This window comes from Sinocyclocheilus grahami, unplaced genomic scaffold, assembly GCF_001515645.1.
Source record: "Sinocyclocheilus grahami isolate Dianchi unplaced genomic scaffold, SAMN03320097.WGS_v1.1 scaffold237.1, whole genome shotgun sequence".
Classification (NCBI taxonomy): Eukaryota; Metazoa; Chordata; class Actinopteri; order Cypriniformes; family Cyprinidae; genus Sinocyclocheilus; species Sinocyclocheilus grahami.
In genome coordinates this window covers 634,514-657,568 of record NW_015505416.1, presented here as the reverse complement: position 1 = coordinate 657,568, position 23,055 = coordinate 634,514, and the positions used below count along the sequence as shown (strand labels likewise).

General features: G+C 36.1%; 2 protein-coding genes across 3 annotated transcripts in view; both read left to right on the top strand.

Annotated features, from left to right (window-relative positions):
- The first annotated feature begins 74 nt into the window (after positions 1-74).
- Positions 75-11,323, top strand: mysm1 (Myb-like, SWIRM and MPN domains 1). The gene is made up of 20 exons (XM_016288979.1): positions 75-173; positions 765-837; positions 977-1,047; positions 1,179-1,244; positions 1,668-1,740; positions 1,838-1,936; positions 2,911-3,334; positions 3,427-3,643; positions 4,097-4,227; positions 4,347-4,450; positions 4,579-4,656; positions 4,812-4,897; positions 5,006-5,060; positions 7,124-7,174; positions 7,300-7,374; positions 7,488-7,676; positions 7,764-7,896; positions 8,130-8,235; positions 8,507-8,564; positions 10,661-11,323. The coding sequence occupies exons 1-20, from the start codon at positions 115-117 to the stop codon at positions 10,976-10,978; spliced, it is 2,466 nt and encodes an 821-aa protein (XP_016144465.1). The 5' UTR covers positions 75-114; the 3' UTR covers positions 10,979-11,323.
- Positions 11,324-15,348: 4,025 nt separating this feature from the next.
- Positions 15,349-23,055, top strand: part of LOC107597794 (metalloendopeptidase OMA1, mitochondrial-like) — a 22,142-nt gene continuing 14,435 nt past the window's right edge. Inside the window, exons 1-5 of one of the 2 annotated variants that reach the window (XM_016288978.1) lie at positions 15,361-15,402; positions 15,799-16,087; positions 17,432-17,660; positions 18,135-18,308; positions 20,950-21,057. In XM_016288978.1, the coding sequence (XP_016144464.1) occupies position 15,402; positions 15,799-16,087; positions 17,432-17,660; positions 18,135-18,308; positions 20,950-21,057 (801 nt within the window). In that variant the 5' untranslated portion in view covers positions 15,361-15,401. Of the gene's footprint in view, positions 16,088-17,431; positions 17,661-18,134; positions 18,309-20,949; positions 21,058-23,055 lie in introns of both variants that reach the window. The other variant, XM_016288977.1, reaches the window with a different exon arrangement.

Below are 23,055 nucleotides of genomic sequence, written 5' to 3'. Positions count from 1 at the left end.
TATTTCAGTCTAGAATTGAGTGCAACACACAGCAGTAGCATCATCCTGCCAGTGAGTGGCGCTGTGACAAACATACTCCTCTCGCTCTCTCTGACTCTCACATCCGCCGCTAACATGGCAGACGAGCTGGATGTTGTTGATATCGAGGGAGATGAATGTGATGGAAGAGTCGGGTAGGAGATCATTCACTCATTCCCAGCTGTTTGGGGAATATTATAGACTTGTGCTTTGATACGTTTGAATTCATGGATGAGCAGAAATGAGACCGGAGCGAAGGAAAAACGAGTACACACTATCGGCTCATTATATTTAGCTTCAAATCATTAAAGCATGACCTGTTCAGCAGTAACTGTAATGTCACATCAAACCCCTTTTTACAGAAATGTTCCTGCTTCAGTACAAAATTAAGAAAAAAGAGCTGACGATTATTAAAGAAAATAATGCAAACCTATCCCTCAGTTTGTAAAACCAAACACATCGCATGTACGTTAATTTACTTACAATGGAAACCTGTGTGGGGCAAGACTTTTCATTGGAATAAACGTTCAAATTCACATTGTTTTACCACAAAACGGATATATTATACGTGTTAACAAAAACTTCAATTTATATAACGCACATTTTTTGTGTAGAAGAATCAATGAAATAGTTTGAACAAAAATGCGCTTTTAAATCCACTGTAATCTTGTACTCTACAGTCTAATTGTGTAAATTAGTTACTGTAAACACATTCTTTCAGAATTAACATCTTGCTCTCTTAACAGCGACCTGAGCAGTGCTGAGATTCTCCAGGATCAATACTTGCAGTCTGCTTGGAAGACAAACAGCAGTATACTGGTAACAGTCTTTTGGATTTTAAAGGGCCAGCTCACCCCAAAATGAAAACTGTTGTCACTTTTTTTGAACCCTATATGTACAGAGACTCTAAAAAAGCAGGAAATGATGTGTTGTTGTTGTTGTTATTGTGTGTGTTCAGCCGTGGACGCTGGACAGCTCCATCAGCGATGAGAACAGACAGGCCATTGAGAGCATGCTGCTGGAGGAACAGTATCCTTCACACTTCTCACAACACACTGATTCATTTGTATTTTGTTTATGTTTGGTTTTCACATCCCATAATGGACAATGGATGTGATCATTTATTAAGAGAATGTGGTTGTTTTTCTTAATAAAGCAAGGTATTATTTTGCCAGTAAGAAAGCACCAAAGGTGGCATGGACCAATGAGAAGACTAAAGTCAAAAAGTGAGCTCCCTTCTTTTATCCATTTATGTTCATGAATATGTAAACACCTACACGACCGTTTGTTAGAATTTTTAAATACTAATAATCCAGCAAGAACACACTAAAATGACAGTAAGGACATTGTTACAGAAGTTTTCGATTTGTAATAAATGCTGAAAATTCAGCTTGGTTGTCACAAGAATAAAGTACAGTTTAATATACATTAAAATAGAAAACTATCATTTTAAATTCGAATATTTCATAATATGTCTGTTTTGCTGTATTTAAAAAAAAAATCAAATAGCCTTGGTGAGCATAAAAGACTTCTTTAAAACATTTAAAAATCTTACCGACCCCAAACCTTTGACTGGTTGTGTGTGTGTGTGTGTGTGTGTGTGTGTGTGTGTGTATAAGTACAGTAATTCACTCAGAATGTCTTTGTAGGACATTGGTGAAGAGTTCTGGAGCACAAACTCGTTGGGTTGAAGAGGAGAAGGATCTCTTTGAGAAAGGACTGGTATGTTTTCTGAACACAGAGGAAACAGTTCTCTCTCTCTCTCTCTCTCATATAAAAGGAATTAAATTGTATTTTTTACAATTTTAATGGTTTCAAGGCTCAGTTTGGCCACAGGTGGACAAAGATTGCCAAACTAATCGGCACTAGGTCAGTTCTACAGGTGAAGAGCTATGCTAAGCAGTACTTTAAAAATAAGGTATGACTTCAGCCCATTTCCACATTACCATATGAAAATTCATACGCTTTTAGTTCAGATGTGTTTACGACTTTTAAATTAACTCCTTTAAGGGAATAATGATAAATATAGACATCCAAGGGGATATTTTCAAAATCTAAATTGAAAATACATTTGCCATGTTCTTGGATTATGATCGTTTAATACTATGTATAGTCCAATTGAGCATCTCTGGAGAGACCTAAAAATGGCTGTCCACCAACGTTTACTATCCAACCTGACAGAACTGGAGAGGCTCTGCAAGGAGGAATGGCAGAGGATCCCTAAATCCAGGTGTGAAAAACTTGTTGCCTCTTTCCCAAAAAGACTCATGGCTGTATTCGATCAAAAGGGTGCTTCTACTAAATACTGAGCAAAGGGTCTGAATACTTAGGACCATGTGATATTTCAGTTTTTCTTTTTTAATAAATCTGCAAAAATGTCAACAATTCTGTGTTTTTCTGTCAATATGGGGTGCTGTGTGTACATTAATGAGGAAAAAAAATTAACTTAAATGATTTTAGCAAATGGCTGCAATATAACAAAGAGTGAAAATTTTAAGGGGGTCTGAATACTTTCCGTACCCACTGTATATAGTATATATATATAAGTATTAAACAATCATGTTTATATATATATATATATATATATATATATATATATATATATATATATAAACATTTGTGCTGCTTAATATTTGATGGAAACCACAATACATTTTTTTCAGGATTCTTTGAATAGAAAGCTTAAAAGAACAGTATTTATTTAAAATTGAAATCTTTTGTACAATTATAAATGTCTTTACTATCACATTGGATCAATTTATTGTGTCCTTGATAAATGAAAGTATTGATTCCTTTAAAAAAAAAACATTGTAATAAAATAAATGCACGTAAAGAGTTTCTTTCAGTAAGCATCCCCTTATCAGTGGTATTTTATTTGTGTTTGAACTTTAGTCTAAAACGGACACACCTGCTGAAGTGCCCTCCTCTAATGTGACTTCAGACGCCTCGATCCAGCCTCACATCTCAGCCCTGACCAATGCTGTGCGCATCGAGCAGCTTTCTGATGATGAAGATGTTGACATCACTGATGACGTCAGTGACGATGGGCTTCAGTCTGAAAACCAGCCAGAGCCCCCAGGCTCCCCAGAGTGCAACCGCAAAGAACTCAGTCCAATGCCACATCCATCAGACATACTTTTAAACCCTCTGTCTGAATCAGGAAGCACAGCTGTAGATGGACCCACTGATCCAGATGCTGGCATCACTCATATTGGGATTGATCCAGAACCAAAGGAGGAAAGTGGGACCCACTTCTCTAAATCAGGCAGTCCAGGCAAACACAGCCTGTCTGAGGAGGAGAGCACTGAAAGCACTGGTACCTCGACATCACTAACATTCATTTAATCTCTGTAACAGTAGCATCCCATTAGCTTTAGCAGTTATAGGTAATGTATTCTTGTACTCCAGATAAGACTGAATCAGGTGAATGTCCTGAGGAGGAGGTGGAGGAAGACCAGGAGGAGGAGGAGGAGGAGGAGCTCAGAGCTCCTGAACAGGAGGTTGTGTTGGACTTAAATACCATCACAGATGAGGAGAAGCATGCCATCCCAGAATTCTTTGAAGGGCGTCCATCAAAAACCCCAGAGAGATATCTAAAAATCCGCAATTACATCCTGGACCAGTGGTGAGACGTTGTTTTGTGCACTTCTGAGGAACATTTTCAAGTTCTTAAATCGATTGTCCTTTTAACTGAACATACTATTTGAGTTTTTTTTTTTATTATTTCTTTTTTTAATGAAACCGTAAAAATGACACACAATATGTTTTGAATATGGTTTGTTATTTTTATACTTGTTTTTATTATAAAAAAACATTTTTAATTGTATGCCCATGTTATTTTTATGCTCACTAAGGCTGCATTTATTTAATCAAAAATATAGAAAAAAATAATAACATAATATTGAGAAATATCACTACAATTTAAAATAGCTGTTCAATTTAATGCGTCCTATCTGAATAAAAGTATTAATTTCTTTCAAAAGAATAATCTTACTGACCCTAAACTTTTGAATGGTATTGTACGCATATTAAAAACTTGATATTTTTTTGAAAATGAACTTCTCTGATGTCTGTTCAGGGGGAGAAGTAGACCCAAATACCTGAACAAGACATCGGTGCGTCCAGGCTTGAAGAATTGTGGGGATGTCAACTGCATCGGTCGGATACACACCTACCTGGAGCTCATTGGAGCTATTAACTTCAACTGCGGTAATGCTTATTGCTCAGTCAGTTTTCTTTTTTTTTCTCTTCACCATCTTCCTGTTTTCTTGAGTACATTTTCCTTCCCTAAACTCTCTTTCTTTCTTTCTTTCTCCCTTCCTCTGCAGATCAGGCTATCTATAACCGTCCGCGGCTGGTTGATCGCTCTCGGCTAAAGGAAAACAAAGACAGCCTGGAGACGTATCATCTTGCCCAGAGGCTGCAGTCTGTGGTGAGAAAGAGTTACAGCTCACTGTTACAGTTCTCATCATCATTATCTGTGGATGATTATCTACTACCAGAACTGTTTTCATTTATCTACTCATTTAATTATTGTTCTAATGTAATGTGTGTTTGCAGCGCACAAGGAAGCGGCGCATTCGGGACATGTGGGGGAATTGGCGTGATGCTAAAGATCTAGAGGGTCAGACATATGAGGTAAAGGAACTCAAAATCTGCAGTTCTTCTTAGAACTGAAATATAATCTACAGAAAAGTACTCCAGCACAGATTGTGTTTATGGCCTGATACGATTAGAATCTATTTTTAAGATTGACATAAAAATGGTCATTAAATGGGTTATTTGTCATCCAGCATCTGAGCGCAGAGGAACTGGCCATCAAAAGAGAGGAGATGAAGAAGAAAGGACCAAAACCATCTAAACTACCCAAACAGAGAGGGTAAACACACACTCACTTACAAAACTGAAGCTTTTAACATCTAGAACTGAACATCATTAATAGCTAATAGTTTGTTTAATGATCTTTCCTTGACTTTGTCCTCTGCAGCTCTTTTGATCCATTCCAGCTCATTCCATGCAAAGCTTTTGGAGAGGAAACCGAGGTAGTAATTTTTATTACTTGTTAGAGCCCGACCGATATGGGTTTTTTGGGGCCAATACCGATATTAGGGAGTAAAAAGGGCCGATATCAATATATCATCCGATATTCTTTGTGTATATTATAGTACAGTACCAGTCAAAAGTTTGGACACTTTCCCATTCGTGTGTCCAAACATTTGACTGGTACTATATATAGAATACAGTATATACATAAACAGAATATATATACATGACACACATTTTTTGCAATGATCACACAAATGTGGTGATCAAACACTTATAATAACATGACAGAGATACGTAATGGAGGCAGGGCATTTAACAATTTAACAATACATTTTATTATCCAAAATTAGTCTGATATCAGTGTACTGAACAGTAAAGTTGAAGTTTATTCAATTCAATTCCATTCAACTTTATTCCGTTGAAGTTTATTTCACTTCGGAAGATTCATTCATGGATTTTGCTACTGTCTTCACACACAGACGAAACTTACTAGAGAAGTGTGAAGTGTGACATAATATACCTCTGTAAATAAATACAATATAAATTCACGTCTCGCCCACTTTAATGCCCTTTGAATGTAACGTGTACGTTCCCTTGAAACTGGAATCATGGCGGAATTTCATGTGAAGTCCACTTCGCAGGGCACTTACGGTCGAATAAGACCACGCTTGAATGCTGCTGCCTGAACAAGAGACCTCCTTTACGAAGTGAAAGTGTTGACTGGTGTTACTATCTTGCGAACGCGCCGGCGGATCTCCACCAAATTCGGGGATCCCTTCAGCTCGAGGAGCCCTTTCGAACACCACCTTCCGCGCGTAGGTAGCCCCCGGGATCGCTTGATTGGTCGGCGCCGGACCGCGAATTTAACCACCCCTAATTCCCGAACCCCGGGGGCTATCGATGCGGGGGTGGTCTCATTCGAAAGAGGGCCTCTAGACGTACACTCGATTCGCATTCAAGAGGGTTCCTCGAGCTGAAGGGATCCCCTGAATTTGTTGCGGATTCGCTGCGCCGTTATGGAGATATGGCCGTTCAGAGTTTCAATGGTTTTCCATAGAATTAAGCTTTAAAGCGTTTCATCCAGGTCGCCAGTAGCAAGCAATAGAGTGCGCTCTGCTGGACAAACTAAGTAATTACACCATTTCAAGCATTTTATCTGCGTTATATGTTCTGTAAAAAAAAATTTCATATCGGCGGCATATTCGACGATACCGATATATCGGCAAAAAGCTCATATCGGCCGATAATATCGGCAAAACGATATATCGGTCGGGCTCTATTACTTGTTAATAATGTCTGATCTGTCTTTAAATGTTTAAAAACGTGGTTTATCATTTTATCTCAAGTACAATTAATTCTAAAGTTATGATTAAACAAAAAATAAACACAATTGATCATACCCCCTCACCCTTAAGACTGGAATACAGATTTTAAAACACTAGCCATCATACACTTGTCAACTTTGTCAATGGCTAGAGATAAAAACTGGGCATCATCAGCTGGCTTGCTATGACTTTAGGCAACTTACATTGACTTCTCCAGATTGTAAATCAGGGGAAAATCTGAGCAAAAGTCATATAGGGTGTTCCAGCCTTCACGTAAATTCCATAATTAGGAATTTTCCTAATCACTGAAACAATTCAAGCGGGAAGTTCCACCGAAATGCCTGTGTTTGCCAGTTCTACTGTAATTCCTCTTCATAATTTGTGTGTTCATCAGGATTATTATAGTTAACTAAAACTAAAATAATAAAAAAAGAGTTACTTGAAATAAAATAAACGTTAACCGAAATGAAATCAATTATAAAAAAAACTAAAACTTATTTATTTTCATATAGATGCCAATTTCTCATTTTCAGTTAGTTTAACTTGATGTACTAAAAAACTAAAACTGAAATAAAAATGTATAAAAACTAACAAAAAAAAATCATAAAACTTTAATCAACTTTAATAAACTATAATAGTGTCTCTGTGATAATAAAATAACACTGTCATTTATTTTGTTGTATAGAAATAAATCTCATCAAACTTATTTTGTCTGTTGTGTCGTCTTGTCTCAGGAACCGTTCAGAGTGATAGTTTGTGCTGAGGCTCTTATTGTCATGGACATAGTGAGTATGATGTAGAGCTGGTTTTCAGATTTAGTTAATCTTAGGTTTGTTTTTGTTAGGTTTTTTTTGGCTTTTTCATTCATTTCTCAGTATAATGTTGTACTAATAGTCAAATCCTTTCTCAGCATGCTCATGTATCCATGGGAGAGGTAATTGGCCTTTTAGGAGGAACATATGAAGAGGAAAAGAAGGTGTTAAAGGTCCGTTAATTCATAGATTCATTCATCATAGAGTCTGGTTAGTTCAGTCAGTTTAAGAATGCTGTGACTAAATGCATGGTGATTAGTTTGTTATTTTGCTGATGTTTGTGCAGATCTGTGCAGCAGAACCATGCAACAGCCTGAGCACAGGTCTGCAGTGTGAGATGGACCCTGTCTCTCAGACTCAGGCATCGGAGCTGCTCGGGGCCAAAGGTCAAAGTGTGGTTGGTTGGTACCACTCTCATCCAGCCTTTGACCCCAACCCCTCTCTCAGAGACATTGACACTCAGGCCAAATACCAGGTAACACATCACTGTATTATATTGTATTTGGACTAGGATGGTGTCTTTGGTTATGTGTCACATCCTCTCTGTCTGTTTTTATGGCAGAGTTATTTCTCTCGAGGAGGTGCTCCATTCATCGGAATGATTGTCAGCCCGTATAACTCAAATAACCCGTCTCCCCTGTCTCAGACCACCTGTCTGCTGGTACAGGAGGAGACCGGACCCTCTGGACCTCAGAGTATGTCACAGCTTCTTCCATGAGACTATCATGCATTCGCTTACAAATCCCTTACAGCAGCTTTAACACTTCTTATTCTAGGTTATCTGTGTTCTGTAAATGTTTAATTGTCTTTGTGCTAAGTGCTAGAGTCATGATTGTTAAAGAATAAATGAACAGAGGTGTAAATAATAAAATAAGCCCAACAACGGCTGCAGCTGAATTTGAATCAGTTCGGGTTGTTTGTTTTTTAGGGTTTCCATACCGGTTTAACATCCAGTACTCATCTGAGCTTCTTGATTGGTCAGAAGTGATGAGAAGAGCAGAATGGGTGGTGTTCAAGTACAGGCTGTCTCATGGGTGAGCTGCGTGTTTTATGTGTGGGCAACCTAGTCTTCGGCTGGAAGAGGGAAGCTAGAATACATAAAAATAGGAATATAAAGTTACAAAACGCTGCACATTATTCACATTTTCATAAACTAGCCTCAAATAATATTGTAGTGATATAAATGTGACAATGAATGCTGAAAATTCAGCTTTGCCGTCACAGGAATAAACTGCATTTTAAAATATATTCAAATAGAAAATTTGAAAATGTATATATATATATTATATTTTATTCTTCTTACAGGAGTGTACCAATGGACAGGCTCTTCCGCAGAGATTCTTCTCTAACTTGCCTGGAAAAGGTAATAAGTCTCATCTAGACTTCACATCACACCCACAGCCCGCCCAGTGCATATACAGTACTGCACTTGAAAATCGCAAGAGATCTCAGCTAGAATGATTGTGATTTTATTACATTCAGCATAAATGACGATTGATAATGAATAATGTATTGACATTGTGACTTAAAACTAAGCTCATAACATTATTTATGCAGTTGTTAATGCATTCATAGTACATTTGAGCTTCATTAAGCTGTCTGTGTAAATGCATCCACTTCAGCTGCTTCCGTTTCTTCTGCAGTGGAAACATACATTTTGTTGATACTGATTTTATTTGGTTGCTAACAGCCTGATAGAGGCTTACTATAAAAATTTAAAATGTACGAATTTTATATGAAAGATAACACAAACATTTTATATGATTATGAAAAAATTGCCTTTTATTTAGGTAAAAAACAAAAAAGCCTTGGAAATCAATTTGAGGGGGCAAATACAAATAAGCTGATTTATGTAAGAACTGATATAGAAGACTCTGTGTAATTTACATTTTATTTCAATTTTGCATAAGTTCCAGCCTTTACAAGTTCAGAGTTTCAGAGTTGTTCCTTCACTGCCCAGACTGATAAAACTTTGGGTTATCGTTGAATTAGGTCATTTGTATTCGATGGCAGTATAATTTGCACAAACAGAAACTTAATGGCTGATTTTTCATTATGTCTAGCATTCAACATTTATTGGTCATATGTTAAATCAATTTTGAAATATCTGCAAATGTATTTTGACATTTTAAGCTGTCTGCTGATCCATTTCTAATTCAGTTCAGAGTGATACAGTTTATTTAAATTATGTAGATTTTCTCAAATATTCAAGATTATCATCACTGCATCATTGTCAAATTGAATAGTTCATTTAAAACATATAACTGGTCAAAAGTCTGGGATCATTAAGATTTTTGGAAAGAAGTCTCACATGCTTACCAAAGCTGCATTTATTTGATCAAAAATACAATAAAAACATTAATATTGGGAAATATTATTTCAATTTAGAATAACTTTTTTTTTATGTTTATATATTTTAAAAGGTAAATTATTATTGTGATGGCAAATCATTACTCCAGTCTTCAGTGTCACATGATCCTTTAGAGATCATTCTAATATGCTGATTTGCTGCTCAATGTTGAAAACATTTGTGCTTCTTCATATGTTTTGTGGAAACCATAATATATTACCATTCAGAAGTGCCATTAAAAACACGTTTTTTTATTTATAATTAAACACTTTTATTCAACAAGGACAAATTAAATTAGTCAAACGTGCCAGTAAAGACCTTTATAATGTTACAAAAGATTTTTTTTTTTCAAACAAATGCTGTTATTTTGAACTTTCTATTCATCAAAGAATCCCGAAAAGTAAAATGTATCACAGTTTCCACAAAAAATATGAAGCAGAAAAAATGTTCAATATTGAAAATATCAAGAACCATTATTAAATTGGGAAATATTATTTCAATTTAGAATAACTTTTTTTTTATGTTTATATATTTTAAAAGGTAAATTATTATTGTGATGGCAAATCATTACTCCAGTCTTCAGTGTCACATGATCCTTTAGAGATCATTCTAATATGCTGATTTGCTGCTCAATGTTGAAAACATTTGTGCTTCTTCATATGTTTTGTGGAAACCATAATATATTACCATTCAGAAGTGCCATTAAAAACACGTTTTTTTATTTATAATTAAACACTTTTATTCAACAAGGACAAATTAAATTAGTCAAACGTGCCAGTAAAGACCTTTATAATGTTACAAAAGATTTTTTTTTTCAAACAAATGCTGTTATTTTGAACTTTCTATTCATCAAAGAATCCTGAAAAGTAAAATGTATCACAGTTTCCACAAAAAATATGAAGCAGAAAAAATGTTCAATATTGAAAATATCAAGAACCATTATCAGTGATTGAGCACTAATAATAATTGATTTCACAGTGAATAAATCGATATTTATTTATATGCATTTATTGTTACATGTTAGTTGAATGAGTTCTGCTAAATAATTACAATTATAAAATGATTCTTTTTATAATTAAAAATGATTTCTTTTGTCTGTCTGTCCGTAGATGCTTACGTCAATCCAGAAGATTTTGGAGCAGGTCTCGGAGATTGACATTGAGACTTTCCTGGTACAGATAGAAACCTTGTTTAATACACACTTTCTCCCTGAGACTGGCTCTTCCTCCTCTCATCTTCATGAAACAGTAACGCAGCCTCAGTTACTGTCATTCATCTCCTCTGAGCCAATCAACAGCAGCCAGGCCACGAATGAGTCTGACAGCCCAGATGAATTGTATACTACAAGACCTGTCAACCACGTTAAAAGCTGTAACGAAGAAGAGGATGCACCTGTTACACAAGCTATCAGTACAGAAACTGTGTAAATAATAACAATAAATCTCAACAACCTCAATGGAAGAACTTAGCATAAAGAAATCTGCTACTGCAGAGAACAAATGTATCATTGTATGTGTAACATTGCATCCATGTAGATTTTTATATTTATAATATAGTTTTCATAAAAAGCGGAGTTTTACCACGAAGCTCTATTTAAAATGAAAGTTTAAACAATCCTCATTTTTTGTAGTGTGATGACATTTTGTAAGTCAGTTTGATCCCAATGTTCAAAAAAAGTTACTCACGGTTCTGTTTGTATCGCGGTTTCAGAGTCACGGTTTCGGTACGATTCGGTATGCGCTATGTTTAGGGAAAAAAGGACTATATTGTCAACTAAAAATAAAGAAAATAAGATTATAACAAATCTAATTACTTCCCCCCCCCCCCCCTTTTTAGCCAGTTGCAAACAGGACAACGCAAGCCTTAAGGAAAGCTGAAGAAAGCCTGTTCTCTGCATTATTAGTTCTCTGAGAGTAGGCTATACTTCCATATTAGTACTAGTTACAACCCAGAATAGCCCTGAATGAATGGCCAGAATTACCCTGCTCATATTCTAACCACCCCCTTGTTTCTTACTTTGTCTAATAATTATTACACAATACTATTATAAACCTACATTTCATGATTATTTATTTTACTTTATAATTTACTTAGACAAATCTAATTACAAGCCACAGAACAAATAAATACAACCGAGCAAATAAAATAAACAGTGCTTTTCAGATTTCTTAGGTAGGTCGAACACAGAAATTGAATAAAGTAATCAAATGTAAAATAACGTTGCATACTTGACTGTATAAATTCAAGATTAATCCTTATTAAGTATTTATTTTACTTTATAATTTACTTAGAATTATTCCACCCTTGATATTACATATTCTACTTGCTATTATTCATCTACTGTTATTCATTTATTTATTTTGGTATTATATACTGTTGTACTCACTTTTTTATATTGTATTGTCAACTAAAAATAAAGAAAATAAGATTATAACAAATCTAATTACAAGCCACAGAACAAATAAATACAACCGAGCAAAGATACAAATAAAATAAACAGTGCTTTTCAGATTTCTTAGGTAGGTCGAACACAGAAATTGAATAAAGTAATCAAATGTAAAATAACGTTGCATACTTGACTGTATAAATTCTTACAACCCAGAATAGCCCTGAATGAATGGCCAGAATTACCCTGCTCATATTCTAACCACCCCCTTGTTTCTTACTTTGTCTAATAATTATTACACAATACTATTATAAACCTACATTTCATGATTATTTATTTTACTTTATAATTTACTTAGAATTATTCCACCCTTGATATTACATATTCTACTTGCTATTATTCATCTACTGTTATTCATTTATTTATTTTGGTATTATATACTGTTGTACTCACTTTTTTATATTGTTCACTTTACTACAACTTGTACTACATATACTTTTTAATATTACATATCACGTTTACTGTGCGCTGTATCAGTGCATAATATTTGACCACTGTAACTGTACGCATAAATTCAAGATTAATCCTTATTAAGGTTACAAAAGCTATTCAATCAAGAGCAGTGAGTAACCTCCATGACTTGTATTTGTTTGAGTAACATTAAGAAAGTGCTGTCACTTTAAGACAATGCTCAACCGACTAGGTCCCGGGACCCCCTAAATTTGGGATCGTATCACACCAAACAATTTTGGGTGCAATGCGCAGTTTGTCCTGTTGGGTGGCAGTAATGGAAAAACAGTATAACATCTAATCTGCGTTCGCTGACTGGCGCAAGCATAGACATAATAAATACCTAGACGCCTCATTGGCCGCTCGACCGCACGTCACCGTCGCCGCCATATTGGTGCGGGCAACTCTCCACAACTCGTAAACATACCCGACTCGTCGGCAGCTTGGGCATCTACAAACCGTCGCACAATAATACAAACATACCTCAGGGTATCATCTTTCACAGGTAAGCCTGAACAGTTGTTTCTGTATGCTTTTTGGTCATTTTTAGCTTTACGTTGACAGCTCAATTAGCCTTTATATAAAATCAAAGTTTAAATGAATTCTTAAGTTTGAACTTTATGTTGTAGTTTATATCATAAAGTAAATTGTGTTATGAGCACAATTTATTATCTTTCACAGGTAAGACTGAACAGGTGTTTGGTCATTTTTAGCTTTATGTTGACAGCTTAATTAGCCACCAGTGTCAGACTTTTAATAGCTAGCGATATCATTAGTAAGCTGTGAAAGCTGAGACTTTATATAAAATCAAAGTTTAAATTAATTCTTAAGTTTTAACTTTATGTTGTAGTTTATATCATAAAGTAAATTGTGTTATGAGCACAATTTGTACAGTGAGAACACTTTGACAAGACAATGCCAGACTGCACGTACCGCAGCAACGGCTCAAAGCGGCCAATGAGGCGTCTAGGTATTTATTATGTCTATGGGCGCAAGAGCCAGAGACAGACACGTTTTTACAGCGCTGCGCATTATAACCAATCACACATGACTCTGTTGCGTTTATGAATGCAATGGCCAATCAGAGACGTTCAGATGAGTCATCGCTGAAACACCGCAGTTTTGTTCAGTGTGCGCGCTCGCTGACTGATTTCTGCTCTCGGCGAAATCTCTCATCAGAAACAACAAAAAAGATATTAACTTCACAGTGTAAACAGCTTCAGTGATTATAATGGGAGTTTTTGAGAGTGCTTGAACTCTGGCTAGACTGAAGTCAATGAAAATCTTCTCTGATAAATGTGCTTTGCTCTCTTTCTGTACAATGAAAGTGTTATAATTAGTAACTTACAACGCTTTTATTAAATTCACGTTAAATACAAAATCAGTCGTATTACAATATTTTATGGCATGACACCCATATCTGGCACTTCAGTAAAAAGACGGGTTTTTATGCGTAGCTTACACTAGTATTAGGCTTTTGCCCATTATGATCAGCTAACATAATCTATAAAGGTGCAAAATGCATTTACTTACATATTTGAGAATCGAGATGTTTCATGATATAGTTAACACGTTTGGGAAAATTTCGAATAAAAAGGGGGAAAAAATAAATAAAACATATTTATAACCTATAAGTTACAGTGACTGCTGTGTGTCACATGACAAGCATGACGAGAACCCCCCCCCCTTCAATCGTGCCCCCCAAAAAATAATGAGTGCATGACGCCCCTGACACTACAATACAATAGTATTTGACAGATAAATTAAACATGTTGAAACATTCATTTGAGTTGAAATCGTTATAGCTTACTTCTAGAGATTGCAGTGATAAAAGACGTGGTGAAAAATGACTGAAAAAATAATTCTGGAAGTAGGTTAAGAGGAATTGTAAAAGTGTGCCCCCTAAAAGCACAAGTGGCCCCTGCCTGGCCCCCCAATTACTGTGGTCATAATATCATTTGCAGTGTTGGGGGTAGCGCAAGTTACATAATCAGATTACTTTTTTCAAGTAACTAGTAAAGTAACGCATTACTTTTTTAATTTACAAGAGAATATCTGAGTTACTTTTTCAAATAAGTAACGCAAGTTACTTTTTTTTCCCTCCAATGTATTGATTGACAGCTCTCCTGTCCCCATGTCGAGAGAAATCAGAAGATGTTCCTGTAGTTCTAAAATAAATATGAATGTGCATGAATTCATCTCACTCACAAAAAACCAGATTCAGTATTCCTCAAAATGAATAAAAATAATGCAACTCAGAATATGACGCAAACCTGCAATAATTAAATGTTAAACAACACAAATATCCTTTATGTATTAAATCCCATTCTATTAACAATGTCTTTGCTTCTGACCTTCGATGATCCAGTTCAACCATAAGCACAAATTACTCTAGACGAACATTTGTGTGTCTTTTTCATTGCTGAAGTGTGTTGAAATGTCTTCTGCATTCTACAGTACGGACGTAAAGTTACTTTCCCTTCAGCCTGAGGCGCATTCATTTCACTTTTGGTGTGAAAAGGCTTTTATATTTGGCCAAAAAATTACTTTTTTATTATAAAAAAAACAAACAAGCAAGCCCTGTCTAGATTTAAATAAAAAGTAACTAAGTACCGCGATTAGTTACTTTTTTTATGGAGTAACGCAATATCGTAATGCATTACTTTTAAAAGTAACTTTCCCCAACACTGATCACTTGCATATAAACACCTGTTCAGTTTTGGGTTTTACACTAGACGTCAAGATCTGAACAGACACGATAAGTTTGACTAAAATGCAGAATTAAAAATATCGGTGGTAACTGTGTATTCTCTACTAAAAGCGGGTAAAAATGACCAGAAAACGATGGAATGATTAATAAAAGGTATCGTGTGGTGTTGTGTCATGTGACCGACGGACGGAACCATGGGGAAGTGTCGCCGTTCGCAGGGGGAGAGATTTAACTGTCGCACTGAAGTACGCGGAGGAGAGTTTCGAGGGCATCTTTACAATCAAGAACTTCTCAAAACAGACAGATACACTTTTGAAATCATTAGTGTGTATAATTAAGCGGTTGTAGCAATGAAAGTCTAACAGCACTGACTGTTTTAGCGGTCTGGTTAAAGTGTAATGCCACCTGCTACATGTAGACTTTGCTTTAAGACAGTGACATTAGTTTGTGAATTTAAAATGCATAATGTGCCCATGTAACCTACAAACTGTGACTTCGTTTATCATTATAATTATTACGCAAACGAGGGTATGAAGTTGAATGTTCAGTGTGTTTTATAATGACAATGGAGCAGATTTGTATTCGCCTGGTCAAAGTTGATATGCTGTCCCCCGTAAGAGCACTAAACCGCTTCCCTTCAGTGATCAGATGCTGTGCCTCTGCTCGGACTGATCTCATGAGGACAAACTCATCTTCCTCTCTGAAATCAAGAGGATCTGTCACTGCTGCTGCTTCATCTCTCTGTCTGAGATCAAGATCAGGACTTAACACCTGCATAACTGCATTCAGACCTCCAGCTGAACGGGTGCCGTTGATCATTCAGCCCACGCGCGAGTTTCACACCTCCGGCAGACTGAGAGCTTTACCTGCACCCTTGATATGGATGGTGCTGAAGCCTCTACAGAAGCTTATAGCCATCATACTGGGCAGGTGAGGTTTTACTTCACCCCCCAACCCATCAGCCTGTGTCAAGAACACATAAAACTGGTGAATCAGTGGAAAGCTCTAGGTCAGGGTTGCTCAAATCTTGTCCTGGAGGGCCAATGCGCTGCAGAGTTTAGCTCCAACCCTCATCAAACTTACTTGACTGTGATTTTCTAATGATCCTGAAGACATTGATTAGCATGCTCAGGTGTGTTTGATTAGGGTTAGAGCTAAACTCTGGGAAGTGGATCTGGTGGGCCAGATTTGAGGATCCCTGGTCTAGGTTATTAACTAGCAAGAGTGATGACCGATGCTGCTGCCCATGATATGGCACACTAAATGGCCAAAAAACAGTTGCCATTTGGATTTAAATAAGCAAATAGTGGAGAGTCTAGGATTGGATAATTAGTGCAGAGATGAATGTTTCTGGCATGTTATATGTTTTGCAACGACTCTTTCAATCCTAACTGATGCATTGTGTATCTTTTCATTTCTTAACTTTGAAAGACGTACCCATGTGCGTATTTCAGGATGACAGTGTCACCCAAATTGTGAAATAGTGATTTAGGGATCATGAGGAATCATTTTCATGTATAAACTGGCCACCACAGAGTCCTGAGCTTAAGTTGCTTAACCCTATTGAAAGTCTTTAGGATGTGCTGGAGTCGACTTTACAGAGTGGTTCGACTCTCCCATTGATGGAAATAAATGTTGTGATGTTGCGTAACATTGTGAAAACAATGCCACAGTGAATGCACAATTTAATCAAAGTGCTCAGAAATATTAGAGTGTCTAATATTGGGCAGCCGGTGTATTTTTATGCAAAATGGTGAATAGGATGGCCAATATTTTAAATCTGTACAACTTTTTAACATACAATTCATCAGATAACTACATCTAAATAGGCCTATATTCTTTGTAGATACATATTTAGTCAGAATGTTATTATTTTTGTTATGGCCAGTGATGGATATAGTGGCCAATATTTTAAATCAATTCCGTTTTTTTTCCTACCCCTAATCATTAGCTGATTTCTTTAAAAAACAAAGTTAACAATAGTGAACGTGTACATTTCAGGCATTTATAGTCCAGAACAGTTTACAAAAATGTTTTATCTTCACATAACCTGCAGGAAGTCCACCAAATGTTCTGCAGGTTATGTGAAAAGCAGAAATCTACCAAAATCCTTGGCTTATACTGTCTCCGTGTACTACTACATTATTACTGTGGTTAGTTAATGGGGTGCATATGGCAGGTCATGGCACCAAAGTTCTTGGTTTTCTGTGAGGGGGAGCTAAGGTTTAATGATAAAAATTCAGATTTTATGTGCATCTCTCTCTTTGTCTCTAGGAGCATCAGAAAATGGTGGTTGGCCCTGCCGCCCAATAAAAAGCAGCTGTTTCGTGAATGGACGTGGCGTCGACGTTGGCACTTTGTGGGAGCAGGGGCAGGACTGCTGTTCTTCGTCTCCCTCTTTTTACTCACTCACCTGGATGAATCTCCAGTTACAGGCAGGACCCGACTGCTGGTGTTCAGCAGGGAGAACTTCATGGAACTGGCTCAGGTCACTGCGGAAGCGGTACGACCTCAGTTGTGCAGTTGGTCATGTCCACACAACTTGTTTAGTTGGTTTACGGTTATTTTTTTGGTTGCAACCAGTTGCAAATAGTTGTATGCCAGTGCCTGGAGCTGGTCCAAAATGATTAGTCTGAATTAAATTTTCCTGTGCTATGGGATATTATGAAAATTAAATGTGGCGTTTTCTTCATGGAACTGGCTCAGGTCACTGCGGAAGCGGTACGACCTCAGTTGTGCAGTTGGTCATGTCCACACAACTTGTTTAGTTGGTTTACGGTTGCAACCAGTTGCAAATAGTTGTATGCCAGTGCCTGGAGCTGGTCCAAAATGATTAGTCTGAATTAAATCTTCCTGTGCTATGGGATATTATGAAAATTAAATGTGGCGTTTCATTTAATTTCAAATCATTTAATAATTTAATTTCATTTAATATCATGGACTGTTGCTCCTCTTTCTCCTTCATTCTCTCTCTCAGTATATGGAGGAGTTTAAGGATTCTCTGATCGCTCCATCGGATCCCAGGCATCAGGTGGTGGAGCAAGCGGTTCGGATTCTGGCCGAGAGAAACCAGGACATTGCTGAGATTTCCTCTGTCCCCTGGACGGTCCATGTGGTGGACGGCCCCACAATCAATGCGTTTGTTTTGCCTGTGAGTCATATCTGGTAACAACCAAAGGCTTTCTCTAATAATAATCCAAATCTATTCATTTTTTTAGTTATTTAAATTTTTAGTTTTGCCAATTTTGAGAAGCAACTCTAACTGCAAAGAAATCGTGTATTTAGAAGACTTGCTTCTTCATTATCCAACATATTGTATGTTGAGCATTATATACATACACAAAAAAAGAGAAAAATACACAATATGAAGTACTTGTACAGCATTTTGAGGAAAAGTAACACTATATTTACTCAATATACACTACTGTTCAAACGTTTAGGGTCAGTAAGTTTTATTTATTTATTTATTTTTAAAGAAATACATATTTATTTAGCAATGAAGAAATAAATTTAATTGAAATTAAACTGATGTGACTGTAAAGACTTTTCTTAAGTTACAAAACAATTTTTTTTCCAAATAAATGCTGTTCTTAAAAAAAAAAAAGTATAACAATTTCAATAAAAATATTAAGCAATACAACTATTTATGACATTGATAATAAGAAGAAATACCAGCATATTATTATGATTTCTGAAAGATCGTGTGACACTAAAGACTAGTAATGGCTGCTGAAAATTCAGCTTTGCCAACACAGAAATAAATTACATTTTAAAATATATTAATATAGAAAATAGCTATTTCTATTTTATTTCTATTTACTAGTAATTACTAATTGTAATAATATTTTACATTTGATCAAATAAATGCAGCCTTTGTGAGCATAATACTTGAACAGTAGTATGCATATGTCCTTATTTCACTGTAGTATGTATATGTATATGTCCCTATTTCATCAAAATCTGTGTAAAAGTCGGGAGGTTTCTTCATTACGTCGATGCACCACCAAAGTGCAAAAGGGAGGGATTTTTTTCTATGACATTCAACCACAGCTGTCACTGTTCTAGACCGTTTGATCTGCCTCTGGATATATAGTGCAATCAGCATCAGTCACATTCTGTGGCGGGAGGGTGAGCACCAACGTGCTTTCGTCATCATGCGTAACCTTAACTTCTGCAGTGATTGTTGGGAACAAACATCCCTCTCTTAATAAGAAATATGAAGTCAGGACTAGTCTGTATGGGCTGAATAAAGCAAACCAGTATCTCACCTGTAAAGTTTAGATGGATGACGATTGTAATGGAGGTAAAGACGATTACAGTGGCATACAGCAATCGTACACAATTAGACACACGAGTCCATAATTAATGTGCAAACAAACAGGCCGTGTATGTGCATATACATATACATACATACATACATACATACATACATACATATACACTACCGGTCAAAAGTTTGGAATTAGTAAGACTTGTTTTTTAAAGAAGTCTCTTATGCTCATGCATTTATTTGATCAAAAATACTGAAAAAAAACGTAATCTTGCAAAATGTTATTACAATATAAAATAATGGTTTCTATTTTAATATCCTTTAAAATATAATTGATTTCTGTGGTGCAAAGCTGCATTTCCATCAGCCATTACTCCAGTATAAAGTGTCACATGATCCTTAAAAAAATCATTCTAATATGCTGATTTATTATTAGAATGATCAATGTTGGCAAAAGTTGTGATGCCAAATATTTTTTTTGGAAACTGTGATACTTTTTTCAGGATTCTTTGATGAATAAAAAGTTAAAAAGAACAGCATTTATTCAAAATATAAATATTTTCTAACAATATAAATCTTTGCTATCACTTCTTAACAATTTAACACATCCTTGCTGAATAAAAGTTCAAATTTATAAAAAAAAAAAAGAAAGAATACAAATTTACTGACCCCAAACTTTTGAACTGTAAAGTATATTGTTAGAAAAGATTTATATTTTAAATAAATGCTCTTCTTTTTATCTTTTTATTCATTAAAGAATCTTGAAAAAAGTATCACAGGTTCCAAAAAATATTAAGCTGCACAACAGTTTCCAGCACTAATAATAAATCAGCATATTAGAATGATTTCTGAAGGATCATGTGAGACTGAAGACTGGAGTAATGATGCTGAAAATTCAGCTTTGTGTATATATATGTCATCATTTACTCACCCTCATGTCGTTTCAAACGTGTATGACTTACTTTCTTTTGTGGAACATAAAAGAAGGTATTTTGAAGACTCTTGGAAACCAAGCTGTTTTGGTTACCAATGACTTTCTTTGTATGAACAAAAAATACTGTTTTGATGTTGAATCAAATAAAATATTTATTTCTAAAGCTACTTTTTGTAATGTCTACTTGATACTTTTCTCATTTAACACAATAATGGCTTAAAATAATTTTTTGTGGGTATTTTTTCACAGCCAAATTTAATTTGCAATTAATTAGAACAATTACTCGCTACATCACGTTATTGATTAGATTTAAAATAATAATAATAAATAATAAAAATATATAGATACTCTGTAATCGAACCCTCATTCTTGAATTTCCTGTTTGTGAAATTACCCAGACAGTTTTGGACAATTTTTTTATTAGACATTTCTTCATACAGTTTAGTACTGTCGTAAAGAGAGAGAAGTGTTCTTAATTCACTGCAGACGATTAAAGAAAATCTTGAGACTGATTACTAAGAGGAGAAAATTATTCTGATTTCACAGCTGGAATGATTGTGTGTGTGTGTGTGTGTGTGTGTGTGTCAGAATGGAAATGTCTTCATCTTCACAGGAATGCTGGAGGCTGTAGCAGACATCCATCAGCTGGTATTTATACTCGGACATGAGATGGCTCACGCTCTGATTGGTCATGCAGTAAGTCCCACCCACACTGTCAAACCGCTGCACAGAAACGCCCGAATGGACATTATTTTTGTCATTTTATCAGAATCTATTTTAACCCAATAATTAATTATGCTAAAAGTAAAGTATCCAAGAGCGTAGTATATATTTCTCTAATCTCTCCCTTAGGGTCATTTGGATTTAAATGTATATGAGTATTACATGGTCGTATTACATGGTCTGCTATCTGCACCCATTGTCAGGGTCCTCACACTGCCTCTAGCCTTCATAGTTTGGATCAAACTAAATTTGTACTTCCTTTGCTGTGTCTTTCAACTTTTTTCTGGAAGTAAAAGACCCTTCATTAGATTCAAGTACTCACTTTATCTCTCTTTTGCATGCCATGTTTTACTTTCATCTCTTCTCTTGGTTTAAATGAAGAGGAGGCGGCGTCCTCTCTCAGAGGCACTAAGCGCTGTTAAGGGTTCGGTTTAAAGAGTTGTTTTAGTTTCAGAGCTGTTGCATCACTGCATGCTTGTGGCTCTGGTTAGGGTGAAGGAGCTTAACACTGATATCAGGACTAATATGACGTGGTTGTGAAAAAATAAAATGATTTAGTAAATTTTTCTGTGACATTAAAAAGTCCCTTTAAAGCCAAGCAACATGCTGTTAGGCTCATGAGTGTTTCCTTTGTTATTTCAAGATCTTCCAGCAGATGCTGGAACAGATTTCAAACCTTTTTAAGTTGGCTTGAGAAAGCCATTTAATTTGCAGCCATGCAAGCCATGATTTACAGTTCAGATACAGGTTTTCACAAAAACAGAAATCTTCTACAACAGCATTTCAGCCTTTAGACCATTTTTATGAAAAGGGATAAATCAAGCATATAAATTGTCAATTTAAAACGTATAAATGTTACTGTCTTAATTGTTTAGATTTTTAGAAGGCACATTAACTTCTTTCTCATTTACAACTCTATGTGTTTGCTGCGTAAAATCATGAGTTGATATTTTGCATTGATCTGACCTTAATCACACAGCAAGGCTTATTGGAAATGCAAATTCATTCTCTGCCACGAGGTGGTGCTTTAGGAGCGCTGAAATATTGCGGTTTCCCCGGTAAAGGCTGTACACAAAGCAGCTCCGCGCTCATAAACGCTGCTTATAGGTAAAATGAAATTAAAATGCCAACGACACGTTTCTGAGGACAGTCAGTTGCCTTCAGATACATTCAAATAAAGACATCCGCGCCGCGTTTTTGACTTGAAATGTGCAGCACTCATATTTATTCAATGACATCATTGCCTTTTGAAGTTTAATCCAGCCGTATCGCGACTCTTGTCTTTCCGTCCCCAACTGTAAGACCTCTTGAAATGATAATTAAAGGGGGTCATATGATGTTGCCAAAAAGAACATTATTTTGTGTATTTGGTGTAATGAAATGTGTTTATGCGGTTTAAGGTTAAAAAAACACATTATTTTCCACATACTGTACATTATTGTTTCTCCTCTATGCCCCGCCTTTCTGAAACGTGTTGATTTTTACAAAGCTCATCGTTCTGAAAAGCGAGGTGTGCTCTGATTGGCCAGCTATCCAGTGCATTTGTGATCGGAGAAATGACAAACAACAAGCGCTACTCTACTGCCCAAAACTTGCGTTTGAATCGTCAGTGGCAAATTCCTTAAATATAAAAAACATACAGTCTGTGAGTCAGAACAGTCGGCATTGTAGTCTACTCTCCCAGGATCAGGAAACAGTCCTCCATAAAATGTGCTGCACACATCTGAATATTTGGGTTGAAGTGTTCTGGAACAGTGTTGTAAATACAACTTAAACACTGATTTCTAGTCGTGTCCTATTTTGGAAGACCAAACAAAGTAGTTTCGCTTTCACAATGAAACACAGCGTCACACACGGCGGCTAGAGCGAGGAACGGCCGGCGGGCTGAGTGAGCGATGGACGGTGGGCTTGCGGCAACCACATGTGATGACCCTGGGCTGGACTCCGCTTCGTCCACGGTGAAAGCCGATC

What these genes read in the sequence shown, in the direction of transcription:
- mysm1 (XM_016288979.1), top strand. Translation starts at nt 115, where the DNA reads ATGGCAGACGAGCTGGATGTTGTTGATATCGAGGGAGATGAATGTGAT. An exon ending in GAGAAGACTAAAGTCAAAAA is followed by an intron (nt 1,245 to 1,667) that starts GTGAGCTCCCTT and finishes ATGTCTTTGTAG; the next exon opens with GACATTGGTGAAGAGTTCTG. An exon ending in CTTTTGGAGAGGAAACCGAG is followed by an intron (nt 5,061 to 7,123) that starts GTAGTAATTTTT and finishes GTCTTGTCTCAG; the next exon opens with GAACCGTTCAGAGTGATAGT.